Below are 14645 nucleotides of genomic sequence, written 5' to 3'. Positions count from 1 at the left end.
ATAAGATGGTATGTTCAGGAGGACTGTAACGGCAAAATAAATTCAGAATGCATGGTCTGTTGTTTCTCAAGGAGTTAAAATGTTTAAACTACTATAGCAAATCACTGTCAGAGACAGAAGGATGATACTAAAAGGAAACACACACTGTAGCAGCAGGGTTTTTTAAAATGTGAGAATTAAAGACAAGCTTTTAAATAGAAAAAGGGAAACATTTCGTATGTAGATGTTCCAGTAGAAACAAACCGATCAAGCCAACAGCCCAATATATTGCATCTAGTGAAAATATTAAACATCACAGAGGATAAATAAATTAGCAAAAAGATAAGTAAATTGTAAGTGCTTAGCAGGATTATGATTATCAATTAATGGGGGAAAATTTTATAATAATTTTTTTATTATAAAAAGGATAATCATGTAACCAAAGGGCAAGATACTCAATAAAGAGGTAAAAGTTATACAGATAAACAGGAAAAGAATGTTGAAAATGAATTTGTCATTGGGATGTATGATATATTTCATTTATGATATCCATTTAATCTACCAATTTAGCCAGAGGAAAGCAAAAGCACCAAATGGCTGAAGAATCACTGGTATCAGAAAAAATGGGGAAATAATTATTTTTATTTAATACATTAGGACAAATTTCTGTCTCTAGTACCTAGTGAGAAGTACAGTCATGAAACTTCTCACTTATGATAGAAATTAAGTAGATGTTTGGCTTTGTCAGGAGTAAGCAACGCTATACCAATTTTATTTCATGGGATAACTTATTTCATGAGACAAGTAAATGTTCTAACATACTTAGGGTAGATTTACAAAGTCTGTTCCTGTTGAAAATGCTGATTTTTTTTGGGGGGGGTAGAGTTATCTACCTGGCAGTAGTATGGCAGATCAAATGCCTTGTAAGAGAGAGAAGAAGAAAGAGAAAAAAAGAGAAGATTGCAGTTATGAGAATTGCAGTTATGAGAAAAGCCAGCCCTTTTCAAAATCACAGATAATTATTTCATGCTTTTAATACAGTGGTACCTCTAGTTACGAATTAAATTTGTTCCAGAGGTCCATTCTTAACCTGAAACTGTTCTTAACTAGAGGCATGCTTTCACTAATGGGGCCTCTTGCTGCCGCTGTGCCGCCGGCACACAATTTCCGTTCTCATCCTGGGGCAAAGTTCTCAACTCAAGGTAACTCTTCCAGGTTACGGAGTTTGTAACCTGAAGCGTTTGTAACCTGAGGCATTTGTAACTCGAGGTACCACTGTACTTTATATCCTGAGCCCAAAGTTCCATATAATCACTGTTAGTTGTAAGAAGTAGAAATTCACAGAGGCTTATGGTAACTTGGATTCTTTTTGCAGTTCATAATTGTAATGAGGCATGGATAGAATGAAATTTTGGGGGGATTATCTAGCCAAAGAAAATGATGTCTGTTCAAAAATATTAAAAGAAAACTATAATTAGGAATATAACACAGTTTGCAATACTTCCAAAAAGTGGGAAGTGGTTCATAGATTTTGAACTGTACATTTAAAAAAGATTTAAAAGTTTAGGAATATCCTGATATCAGGCAAACTAGCAAGGAGATAAATTAGTGGCACATTGTGAGCCAAACAGCTTTCAGAAAATATTTAAATATAATTCTGTTTAAATTATTGTTGTGTTACCTCTTTAAATTTTTTTCTAGTTTCATAATCTTTAATTCTGCAATGCCTAACTGTAAAACTATTTAAAACACTTTTTTCCAGGAAGTACATGTAACTTCTTAAACCAAAGAGCCTTCCACTCTCTTTTCTCCCATGCAAAATGTTTCTAATTGCTTGTTTGGGGTTTTGTACCTGTATAAAATATGCTTTGATAGATTTGTTTTGATTAAATTCATTTTAAGGAAGGATGTTTTTCCTACTTAGCAAACAAACTGGGAGAAATACTATGTAAGTGATGTCATACTTTAAAATACTGCATGCTCAATGTATCAGTTGTTCCTATGTGGATTTTCGTAGCATATTATAGATTGCCGATATACAGATACGCAAAATTATCATCTTACATTCTAAAATGGCAATTATTTAATTTTGAAGTAAATTGTATTTATTTCAGTAGTTGCCAGAAGCGCATATAAGCCATTATTCAACATCCATGTAGATTACTTGTTTGTGTCAATAGCACAGCATTTCACACTCATGTAAAAGGTAAGGAGAGGCCCACCTTGCACTGGAGGCTTGCCATGCTACTGTTTCTCCATTTTAAAACCTTGACAAGTTGTACACTCCTGTTCAGGAGTCGTGCAGTTGATTCAGTGCACAGTCTCCAAACCTTTTGTTTTAGAAGGATAAGTAATACTTACAAAATGGCCTGGATTTTTTTTTTTAAAAAAAAACCCTGTGTTGGCATCACAAGTCACATTACAAACTGTACTGAATAGGTGCCCATGACACTTCCACACCGCAGTCCTCTCAACAATCAAAGAAGCAATGAATATGCTAGCGGGGAACCCACAATGTCCCACACATAAATCCTACTCAGTGATACAAAGCACGACAATGTTGAGTGGATGTTGCCCTTCAAAACACCTAACATGGTTATAGACTATACCAAGATTGCTTTAATTCAGGAGGCGGTGAAATAGCTTCAACCTCTAATACTAACCCTCAGCATAAGATGATTTTTAAAGGATAGTTTGTATACAGTAGAATCTTATTTCTCTAAATGCATTCTGCAAATGATTAAGCACATATCTGTAGTCAAGCACTGAAAACAAGTTACTATTTTTCTAGAACTCTCAGGATGTATTTTAGACTTTGATAATCACTTTGAATTTTAAGAATTCTTTTTTTAGATGCTGCCTTGGTCAAAGCTCTCCTGCTCCTACAAAATAAAATAAAAAAAGAGAAGATGACTTTACTTTCATTTACGTTAAAACAATACAATTGGAGGTTTTTGATCCATAGAAGTAGAATTAGATCTGTTATTGTGTTTCTTTTCATTTTGCTTTTTACTAGCCATTCTTTTTAGTAGTCTATCCACACTTTGATTTTTCATTAAAAAACTCAACTTCTAGCATCTGTAATAAGCTCAGTTTACAAAATTTCAAAACACAAGTTCTTGAAATGCATGTTTGAGTTCTTTGGAGAAGCTTCGCATTTTTAAAAAAGCACCTGAAAATTTGTGAAAACATGAAATATAGGCTTTGGGTTGGAACCATAGGTATGCCATCAGTCGATGGAAAGCGTCTTCCATGCATGGAAGGGCTGTTTCTGACTTAGCAGGAAAGCATTGTGTGAGAAAATAATCCCCAGATCCAGAGGAGTTTCTCCATGTGTACAAGTTTTTTTGTAGGACTTTGCACAAGCTTATTATGATCTACTAGAATTTTTTATGCTACAGCTGGTATTTTAGTTATGCCCAGTTTCTTATACTGTAATGCAATCTCTGACACATTGTGCCTCTAGCTCTTGAGCAAAACTCAACATGGAACAGAACTAACAAATATTCTCCTCCTAGTTGCTGTAAGATAGGCTAATAGAATTCAAACGTGGTGTTGAAATTTCATCCCCAAAAATATGTTGCTTAGAGTATCTTTCTCTAGAATGGTTCAGGCCTAATGGCAAACCATGGGTTGGCATTATGTGAACATAGTGATTCACTACTTCCCTTCTGGTTTGAGGTCAACCTTAATTTGCCATCGCATTTGAATTAACAAACTATGGTTTGAGCATGCCCTACAAACCAGTATTATATTGCATCCCTTAACTTTGAGATAGGGTAAAATTTCTAACCTCAGGCTCCTCATCCATTAAGTGACATTCCCCCTTAATACTGAAAGGTAGAACACACCTTTTAGTTCATGAGGCATTGCTTGAGACGCTTGTTCCTAAAAGGTCCATGTGTTCCTTCTTCTGCAAGTAGCAAAAGTAATTATCTGAAAATGAGACAATATATACAGAGGAAGGAAATTTAGCCAGAGAATAGCAATGCATATGAAAACCTGGCATGAAGTGAAGATTCCATGGATAAATGGAAATTTGATTTCATTATTTATAGCAGAACATTGGGAATTGTGCAGAAGTCAAATCCATGTTTCCTCCATTGGGTTCTGCAAGTTGCTTTGTAATTTCAGGTGTTCAGAACTGTAGCTATGTTAGGAACACCTTGCTTTTTAAACTGAGTTCAAATTTTGAGTTGGCCTTTGGTAAGACAACTGAGATACAAAGGCATAAAGCATAACAAATCAATGGAACATTATAAACAAATTGTATGGTTGGCTACAGGAGAATGTACAGTGGTCAAGGCTAATATTCCAGCATAATCTAGAGCAGTCTTTCTCAACCATTGGGTCCCCAGATGTGGGGCTACAACTCCCATCATCCCTGACCACTGGTTCTGCTAACTAGCAATGACGGGAGTTGTAGTCCAACAACATCTGGGGACCCAAGGTTGAGAAAGGCCCATCTAGAGGCTCACTGTTTCGCCATCCCTAGTATATGGGGATGCTTCAGGCAATAAGAAGGTAAAAAAAGGCAAATGGCTGCCTCCTCACACCTTTCCTACTCTCCAGAAAGCTCTCCGCTTAGTCCTGATCATTATTTAATAGATTTACATCCTACTCTTAACTGAACCCCTTCTGAACATCCTACTCTTAACTGAACTTCACAACATGTTTTACATGTCATCATGGATACCCCCCCCCAAAAAACCCCATACATTTATGGCCTAATAGGAAGGGAAGAGCTAGTAGTTCAAGGACAGGCACTTGAAATTGTCTGTCTCCCTCTCTTTCTCCTTGGTGATAAATGGTATTGTATTGTGATGGGGGAAAGGATAATCCAGCTGGGGTAACAGTAGGCACCCGATATTGCGATATATAGCAGCAGATCACTCAAAATCAGTGTTGGCATCCCAGCCCCAGACTTGAGCTCTTCAGCACAGTATGGCACAGAAGGTTAAGGTTTCAGGAAGATGGAAATAAATAAATAACAGGACACTCTTTTTTTCCATGTCAACTTCCACAGCAAGTCCAAAATAGTGCTGCAAGGCTCCTGTTTCAGGCTGCCTGGAATTCTGAGCTGGAGGATTAGTTTTAGAATGCGAAGGAACAATGCAGTATTTTGTTGAAGATCCTCACTTGTCTGAAAATACAAGCTGAGAGTTAGATATGAAAAAAGTATGGCCAAGGAGAGAAATTATACGCACAAATCCCACTATCGACCCACTTGCTATGCAAAAATTCACCAATCCACAAGTAAAGAATTGTGCCCAAACCTCACTATAAACACCACAGATTCACATATCCAAAAATCCAGAGTTTGCCCACTTCCTTATTTGCTTGCTTGCTTCTGCTTTGCTGGTTGGTAGCAGCTATGTTTAGGCAGAAACTATGAAGGGATTGAGGGTGCAAGATCAGATGAATCAGTAGGAGGGATCAGACAAATCAGTTTTTCCCTTTGTCTCTCTTTTGCTGATTGGCTGCAGAAAAAATTGAAAAGGATGGGGGAGAAATTGGGGAAATCCCAGATTGGAAGTATTTGTATCAGAAATAATGGAAATCATGAACTCATTATGTGAACACTCGCCTGACGAAAGATTTTCACAGAAAATATTGTGCTCGATAAGCAAGACCTGCGAGTATATGTTTAAAAGGCTATTAAAATCATGGGTTATATCCAATACTAGTCTACTCAGAGTAGCACTGTTGAAATTAATGACCCAGAGTAATCATGTTCATCTTCAGTGGGTCTACTCTGAGCAGGACTAGCATTGGATACAACTTTATTTTGAAAATCATAGAGTCCGAACATTTTTCCTAAATGGATGATCTTACAATATTTCCTAGAAGGCAAATTATTGGTGATTAGGCAGACTTCCCTAGGCAAAGAATACGAAATATGGGACCCACAACAATAAAGACTGCTAGATCTCCTCATTGATAGCGCTTCTTGACTGAAACTACTCCTTCTCATATCAATAGATGGGTGAGCTCTTTTGAGGAAAATATGCAGCTGCCCCTGTTGTGTGTGTATGTCTGTGTGTTTTGGGACTAAAATTCCCATCATCCCTGACCTCTGGTCCTGTTAGCTAGGGATGGTGGGAATTGTAGTCCCAAAACATACATATGCATGCATTAATATTCTCAGATCCAGGCACAACTGTGTAAGCCGAAATGTAGGAGGAAGCCATTCATGTCCTCTGCTGTTTTGTAACACAAGAAGCTATTGACCCGTTGCAATCTAATATGGTGTTAGACATATTTTACTTATTGTTGGGGAAATTATTAAACCCAACTGAATATTCTCATCCTAAAATATCAGAGTCCTGTACTTTTGCCTCAGTCCTTTTTTCTATAATGTGATTTGTTTTACTACAGAAGTATTCAAAAGAAGTTGAGTTTTCTTTTTTGACAACTTTGTCATGTATTATATGCCCCATCAGGAGTGTAAAGATATGTCTTCTAAAGAGTGGTTGGGGAAACCCAGCCAGATTGGTGGCATATTATTATTATTATTATTATTATTATTATTATTATTATTATTATTTATTTACAATATCATACTATTCCATTTGTTTTTAAGCAAGCCATGTTTCTTCATGTTGCCCTCCAGATGAACTGCAGACTATGAAGAGCCCAAGAGAATTTACAGATTATTTATAGGAGGCAGGCCTCCCCATATACATCTGAAAGATAATAGCAAGTTTTCTATTCAGTTATGTCCCAAGATTTCAAAATAATATGAAAGAGAGGCCATTCCAAGTTACACACACACACACACACACACACACACAAACAAACGTGTGTGTATCTATAGTATGTCCCACTTACGTTTAAAGTTATAAAAAATAGACATTAATTAAGATTGTGTATTAAAAAAATATGAAAACACTCGAGATTCCTGGTTTCCACATAATGCTAAGCCAATCCATGGTTTAGCACAGTGACGGCCAAACTTGGCCCTCCAGCTGTTTGGGGACTACAATTCCCATCACCCATGACCTCTGGTCCTGCTAGCTAGGGATGATGGGAGTTGTAGTCCCAAAACAGCTGGAGGGCCAAGTTTGGCCATCACTGGTTTAGCATGAACTTCAGAAGAGGAGAGGGTAATCATTTTGCTCCTCCCCTGTTGTTTTGCTGAGCTGAGCCATAGCTTGATTCAGTGTGTCATCTGAATCTGGATGCATGGTTTCACTCTCCCAGACAAACCTTAAACTGTAAACCATGGGACAAAACCTTGGATAAAGCTTAACATTAGTCTAGAGAGAGCTAAACTACAACTAGGTTTAAACAATACACAGAGCCAAACTATGGCTTAGTACAATATTGCATCAGGACCACCTGGGAGAAGCAAAGCAGCCACTTGCCTCTCTTCCAGAGTTTGCACAAAGCTGTGCTTTGGCTTTGTGTGATGTGGAAAGCAGACCGGGAAAGAAAAGGCAAAATAATTGGTCATAAGCCTGTGGATATAACTGTTGACATGAATATATCTGTGTTCTGCAGTAGTGTTGTGTGATAATGAACCTTGTGTCTTATTTCAGAGAGATTCCCCCTCTACATCCAGACAGTCCCCAGCTAATGGCCATAGCAGCATTAACAATTCTGTTTCGGTAAGACTTCTAGACAGAGAGTATTCAGATCTTGTTGGTGCTCATCTACCATTCCTGTTATGATTACATGTTCAGTAGAAAATTGTGTTCTGCTGATAAAATCAAGAATACTTAGAAGTCTAATTCCCCATTTGCTCTCATTCAAGGGTTTACGCGACAACATAATCTTCTCATTAAAATCCCTTTAATGAGTTACATTCAACTGTAATGTAAAAATTCACTCATCCCTGAAATATGCTTATCATTACCCTCATCCTGACTTGCTCAAAACTAAACAAAAAGGCTAATTTCTATTTTCAACTTTTGAAGTGGTCTTTTGAAGCAAAATATTTGCACAGCAGGTATTTGGAGGGTTTTGGTTTTTTTAGACCTGGACATTTTTTATTTTTAAAGCTCTGTAGATTGCAGTATTGGTTTCCGCTATCTCAGTTAAGGAATTGGTGTGTCCTCTGCTGTTGTGGTATGTGCACATATTTTTGTGAAATATGAGCCTTGCCTGGATATGAAAAGCAAAAGGAACTGGCTTTAAACTGCATTTATAATCCCAAGCTATTAACATCACATCTTTAACACAAAGTACTTTCTTTTTAGTCATATGTTCAGGAAAAAAAGGTACTGTTAAACATAATGGCAGACACCGCTATTTTTTATCATTTGTTTTTCTCTGAACATATATGGTAAAACACTAGAAAGCACCTGTAGACAGATCTTCCTTGAGAAACACTTAGATAATTGTGCTGTTAACACATGTACTATAAGATGAGAAATGGTATCTGTTTCTGCGAACTTTCAATTAACGTCAATATAGACTGTTCTATATGTTGTTTAAAATACTGCCATTGTAATTAGCTAAAGGAATAATTTGGTTTATGTATAAACACTAAGATTTATATGAATTAGAAATCTATTTAGACGTAACGGCTGGATACACAGTAGCTTTCAAATTGTAAAAACAATTTATTTATATAATTGTCCCAATAGGAATATAATTAGAATGTTAAGACTAAAAGAGGGGTCCTCCTTTGCTTACAGGTGCTTTTGTGTTGAAGATGATGAATTCTTATTGAAAGCACATTTTCTGTCTGCTTAATTTTTACCTGCTTTCTTCAGCTTGCTGCTAAACAGCCTGGATTTGACATTTTTTCCTATTAAATTGTTATTTCTGAAAATAAATTTGTTGTTAATACTTGCAAATTAACTATTTGCTTTGATACTGTTGACTGCTTTCAAAGTAAAATGAAGTTTTCTTTTCCTGGGTTGGCTTTGTTCTGCAGGACTTGCCATCAACAACACAACCAAAAGGACGACAGGTGAATAGCTATTCTACGTGGAAGCTTTCCTAATTTAGCACCTTTAGTTTGTAGCAATCGCTCCTTACCATCTCAAATGTGGTATTCCATGATGTGCTGACTTTAACTCTAAAAACTTTTCCCATTTTGTGTTTTACTCACCTAGCTGATTCATCGTAGTTCCATTTTCCTGTGACCTGAAATGTAGTTGTATATATTTTTTTATTACAACTTTTATTGTAATTTCTAATAGTAGCTAGATTCAGGACCATGTGATGTGTTGATGCCATCATTCTTCTAATGTTTCGTTTTCTTTTCTTTTTTAAATGATATTTATTGGAAAAAAGGTTGTTTTTTTTAAATAAAAAAAAATTACACACACACAAAGAAAAAACAAGACAGAAAAATAAAAATAAAAAATAAAACCATCATTCTCAGATTCCCCACTTTCAATACCTTCTTTCTTTGACCTCCTCCTCCTCCCTTTTCTTGTATCCTGATTAATAATAATCGCAGCAAATCCTTTCCTTAATTCATAATATTCTGTCATTACATTACCTTAATCTATTTTCATCTTATCATATAGAAACCTTAAAGTTTAAAGCTTAAATCTTATTTTTACCAACTTCTCCTAACCATAACATTCTTACCTAATTCTTTAGACATTTTTACGAGAGCCAAGTAATTTCATTTCAACATTTTTCTAACATTCATTAATTTTATAGAACAATCTTAATTATATATAATAAAAAGAGAAAAACAATCCAATCTTCATCCAGCGTCCCTTCCTCCTGGTCCCGGGCTTTGTCAGTCCTTTTTAACCTATTAATCTAGCACATTAACCTGGTAACCTTATATCCGAGGCCCTCAAGTCTCTTCCATGTCCCTTCCGCAGCTCTTCTTCATATTTTCCTTTCATTCTCGGGAACTCCAGCTTGGTAATGTTTTGGACCCTTTTCAACAAATCAGCCCCCTTTCCATAGACCAGACTGGACTCCATATGGTATTTAAAAACATGTTCCAGATTCCCTCCAAAATTGAGAGCCCCCACAGCTCCAGACATCAGACGGCCCATTGCCAGACTCGAAAAGTCCAAATCTCCCTGTAAAGGGGGGTCTATCCATCCCCCCACTTCCAAACCTAACCAGACTTTATCTTTCCAAGTCTGGTTTTTTCCAAGTTCATTTGTCAACTCCAAAAATTTATGTTCCTGCTGGGCCGCTGCTCCCTCCGTCTCTGGCGCCCAAGATTCAGCAACATCCTCTTCTTTCAGTTGTTCTGTCATGGCACACTCCTGTTTTAGTTCCTGGGTGGGCTCCATATAATTTCCCACTACCTGTTCAAGGGTTCTGGCCGCATTAGTCATTAAATCCGTCTTCTGGCTTAACTGATCCAATAGGGCATTTATTTTACAGAAAGCACCCAACAGTGCTTCTGAAGACATTGTCCTGCAAGGTCACAAATCCTTTCCCACGGTTGTAATCTGAGACAGCTGCAAGCTCCCAGGAATTAGTTACAATTTCACAGTCCCCCTCTAGGGGGAAAGCTTCTAGTTGTTCTTTCTTTTGATAACAATAGCAACAAAGTTTCTTTTTTATAATATTTTGTCCATATTTGTTCTTTTAAAATGCGAAAGGAAACAATGGAATCACTATGTTTCTCTTCTCTTAACTATCTGTCAGAATCGTTTGTTTCTGGTCAATGAGCTTCAAACGTCAATTCTGACACCCCGCTCCAGGATCAGGACGGTGGAAAATTACTTTGCTTTAAACTCACTTCTGCAGGTTTAAACAGCCCAAAAAAGATCCCCCTTCTTCTCCTGCTGCCGAAGGGGGGTTCAGCGATTTTAAATGATGAAAGCCAATCCTTTAAAAGTGATTTTCAAAGCTCTAGTTTACGTTGTCTTTGATTTGTTCTGGCTACAAGGAAACGGAAGGCTGACTTCCTGTTTAAACCTTCCCGTTTCAGTACCAAATTAGGGTAAATTTTAAGTCCAAATTCCTTTCTATTTCGCCAGTTCTTAATTCAAGTCCAATTATTCAGTGTTTCAGTACTCACGGGTGGTTATTTTAGATGCCAAATTGTCCCAGGAAAAAGGCAGCGCTCTCCGGTAACGGCTACACGGCTTCACTCCGCAGAAAAAGCAATTGACTCACAGTACCGCGCCACTTCCCCCTCGTCGCTTCGGAGCCCGTTAGTGGGTTCCTTTGCGGGTTGGGGGGGCGCTAAGGGTGCCCGCTGAGTCCCACGGTCACAGGCTTCATCTGCCTGTGATTTCCAGAAGGGTCCCCGCTTCGCCGTAGCGGAAAAGACCCGTTTCATGCGGAGCTGGTCCCTCCAATTCAGAGGGAGTCCGCCATTACCGATGGCGCCACCCCGGAAGTCTCCCTCATGTTTTGTTTTCATTGCATCTTCATGGTTGTCGTTTGCTGCCCTGAAAATAATATTTAGGCATTTACTATACATAACAGTTTTTCATGTGTGGTAGTTGTGCATTCTTGAGTATTTTGGTCTTAATAAATACTAGATTTTCTTAAGTTTCATTATGCTGAGGAGGGGATGATTAAGGGACAGTTCTTACAAGCTGGAATTTTTTATTTATGATTATTACTCAGGTATCCTGATAATATTTGGCAATACCTTTAGAATTTATATATTTATTTATTTGCTTGCTTGCAGGTTTATAAACTGCTTCACAACAAAAAAATACTGAAGTGGTATACAATAAAATAATAATAAGTATTACAAACACCATGGACAAAGGACAATAAAACCAGTTCTGTAGTTACAGTTATTATTGCACAAAATGGCTGGGTCACATTTCATGAAAAGCCTTTTAAAACAAAACTCCCTTTAGTTAAATATAAAAACAGCTAGGTGTTTGTCTGATTTCAAATGGTAACTGATTCCAAAGGGCTGGAGCTGCAACACTAAAAGCCTAGTTTCTACTGCATACTAATCACACCTCTGGGGCATGTGATACTTTTAGCAGTGCTCTATCTGAAGAGTGTAGTTCCAAGGCAGGGATATATGGGGTGAGGCAAGTTGTTTAGGACTTTACATGTTAAAAGCAAAACCTTGAACTGATCCCAATAGCATATTGGTAGCCAGTGCAGTACCGTGGCAGAGGTTTATGTGGTGTAAACAGGGTGTCCCAGTCAGCAACCTAGCATCTATATTCTGCAACAGCTGCAGATTCCAGACTAAGCTCAAGGGCAGCCCCACATAGAGCACCCTGTAGTAGTCCAGTCTTCTGGGTACCAGGACCATACCCACAGTGGCCAAGCTATCTCAGTCGAGGAATAGACATAGGATTTGAGCTCTGTTTATGTGTCCTCATGCAGCCCACTGCATTCAAACACCAATCTAGACCCTGATTCAGATATTACCTAATGGTCCAGTCGTGACCCTTTACCTTTACCTTAATTTGTCAATAAGACCCAGAATTTCATCTCTTGTCATCACTGTTTGGCACAGTTCCTCAAATTCCCTTTCTGAGAAAGTTAGTTCAGCTACAGGGATCTGTCCTACATCTTCCACAGTGAAAACAGATGGAAAGAATTCATTCAGCTTCTTCACAATTTCCTTTTCTTCCTGTTAATACATCTTTAACTTTCCTGTCTTCCAAAGGTCCAACTGCCTGTCTAGCAGGTGTCCTACTTCTAATGTCTTTTTTCCTTAAATGGTTGCTCTTAATGTTTTTAGTGATACGCTTCTCAAAAAAATTCTTTGCATCCTGTATTGTCTGCTTGCAATTCATTCCAAAACATCACTTGAACAACAAATTATTTCAAACTAACTCATCAATTTCAAAAATAGTAGCATCTTTATTAAAAAAAAATCCCAAGACTTGGGAAAATACAACCAAGAATTCCAGATTTAAAATTAGTATATATATTTAATACAATACATGTTGAATCTAAGGGCTAGATCTTTTCCTTCTCTCAGTAGACCTCTGGCCATCTGACAGCAAAATTAGGCATTCCTTCTATGATTCTGTCCTTCTTGTCTACAGCTGTCATGACTCCTGAAGGCTGGAGGTGCATGAGGGGGAACTGAGGATTAAGACAGGATTTGAGATGATGTAGAGGAAGTTATTGAGGAGCCCAGACAAGGAATCGTTGAAACAGGGGTTTATAGACTGGCTTTCTGTCAGTTGCTTGAGGTCTTCAGTTGGGGTGGGATCTGCCATGGGGTCCCAGTCCTCTTCCTCCAGGGTCTGGGTCAAATGGAATCTTAACGTACATAAAAATGAAAGATTTAGAACACAGGAAGCTGCCTATAGATATGCCCCTAGTAATATAGCTTGTGTTCAGCACATAGTAAAGATGCACTGTGTGCATTATTATTTTTCATCTTCTGAATTAAAGTTTTTGTTAGTTAAGGTATTGTCCATTAAGTTATACATATTTCTATTTCATATTTTGAGTAACTAGTAACAATATTTTAATGCAAACAGACAAAGAGGTGAAGTAGAATTTCAAAGTTTCAATGGAATGTTAAAGCACTCCAATTAAAGGCTTCATCAAAATCATCACCACAGTTCTTTCCAGCTTTTTCTGTTTTGTTTTCAGCCGTCATTCTTATGTCTAATACTGGTATCTTCCTAAGCCTGGATGCAAACAGTGATAGTTAGATTATAGAGTAACATTTCACTTGTCAGTTCTAACCATATTAACATCGCATTGTTTTCACAAACTCCTGTTTTATAGATATATGTAAGAGCACAATTTGAATATGACCCAGCAAAGGATGACCTCATTCCCTGCAAAGAAGCTGGTATCAGATTTAGAGTTGGTGATATTATCCAGATTATTAGCAAAGATGATCACAATTGGTGGCAGGGTAAACTGGAGAATTCAAAAAATGGAACTGCAGGCCTCATTCCTTCTCCTGAGCTTCAGGAATGGTATGTTTGGAATTTTATAAAATTAATATGTCTGTAATTTAAAATAAATTGGTCTGTCAAAATGTGCCTACGATTTGAAACATTTGTTCCCTTTTTTCTGGCAAAAAAAGGTGTTTGATTTAGTCAATTAAATTGGTCATTCAGTCTAGTGCTCAAAACACACATACACTGTTATAGCAAGAACATGCACATATATCCTGAGACTACTCCTGGGAGAGGTAAGTGGTGGTAACACTGCAGTGATAAGATCAGTCCCTGTGGAACTTATTCAGGCAGCCTCTTTGTGACAAAGAAAAGAAAAATTGGTCTTACCTGAAGTGTAGTTTTGGGAGTGGAGTGTCGTTTCCAACGGAATGGGTGTTTACCATGTCTCACAACAAGGTGAACACCCATTCCACTGGATACGACGCCCCACAAACTAAAATATGCCTTCCATAATCATTTCTATCAACAATTCAGTGAAGACGCAGATGAGTGCTGCCATGACGTTTTCTCATTGATATTTTGAACAAGTGCTGTGGACAATCCATGAGAAATTTATGGTTGAAAATGGTGTTGCATTTGCCCTTCCTTGGCTAGACTGCCAAGTCTACTAAACCAAACAAATTGTTTGGGGAGAGTTGTGTGATTCAGCAACCATTGTTCCCCACCATCTTTAAAATAATAGTGAGATTAGACACTAGATAGTAGCTGTATAAATTATCTGCTTATACACTAGCCTTCAGAGGGCTTTTATCATTGCTGTCATCTGAGGCAGCAGCAGCTTTCTCTAATTTAAAAATGTATTGGTAATCCCATTCAACAACCTGCTCTTCCTTTTAGTGTAAATGGTTGCTAACATTTTCCCATACACCATGT

General features: G+C 37.5%; 1 protein-coding gene across 21 annotated transcripts in view; it reads left to right on the top strand.

The window, feature by feature from the left end:
- Window positions 1-14645, top strand: part of CASK (calcium/calmodulin dependent serine protein kinase) — a 128347-nt gene that overhangs the window by 95510 nt on the left and 18192 nt on the right. For 6 of the 21 annotated variants that reach the window (XM_083612530.1, XM_083612527.1, XM_083612529.1 and 3 more), the window contains 4 exons: window positions 1904-1927; window positions 7521-7589; window positions 8864-8899; window positions 13591-13787. In XM_083612530.1, coding sequence (XP_083468656.1) covers window positions 1904-1927; window positions 7521-7589; window positions 8864-8899; window positions 13591-13787 — 326 coding nt within the window. The remainder of the gene's footprint in view (window positions 1-1903; window positions 1928-7520; window positions 7590-8863; window positions 8900-13590; window positions 13788-14645) is intronic. The other 15 variants (XM_083612513.1, XM_083612514.1, XM_083612532.1 and 12 more) reach the window with 5 other exon arrangements.

The sequence above is a fragment of the Podarcis filfolensis genome, assembly GCF_964270895.1.
Source record: "Podarcis filfolensis genome assembly, chromosome: 4".
NCBI lineage: Eukaryota > Metazoa > Chordata > Lepidosauria > Squamata > Lacertidae > Podarcis > Podarcis filfolensis.
The sequence above is the reverse complement of the archived record's forward strand: the minus strand, read 5'-3'. Positions and strand labels throughout refer to the sequence as shown.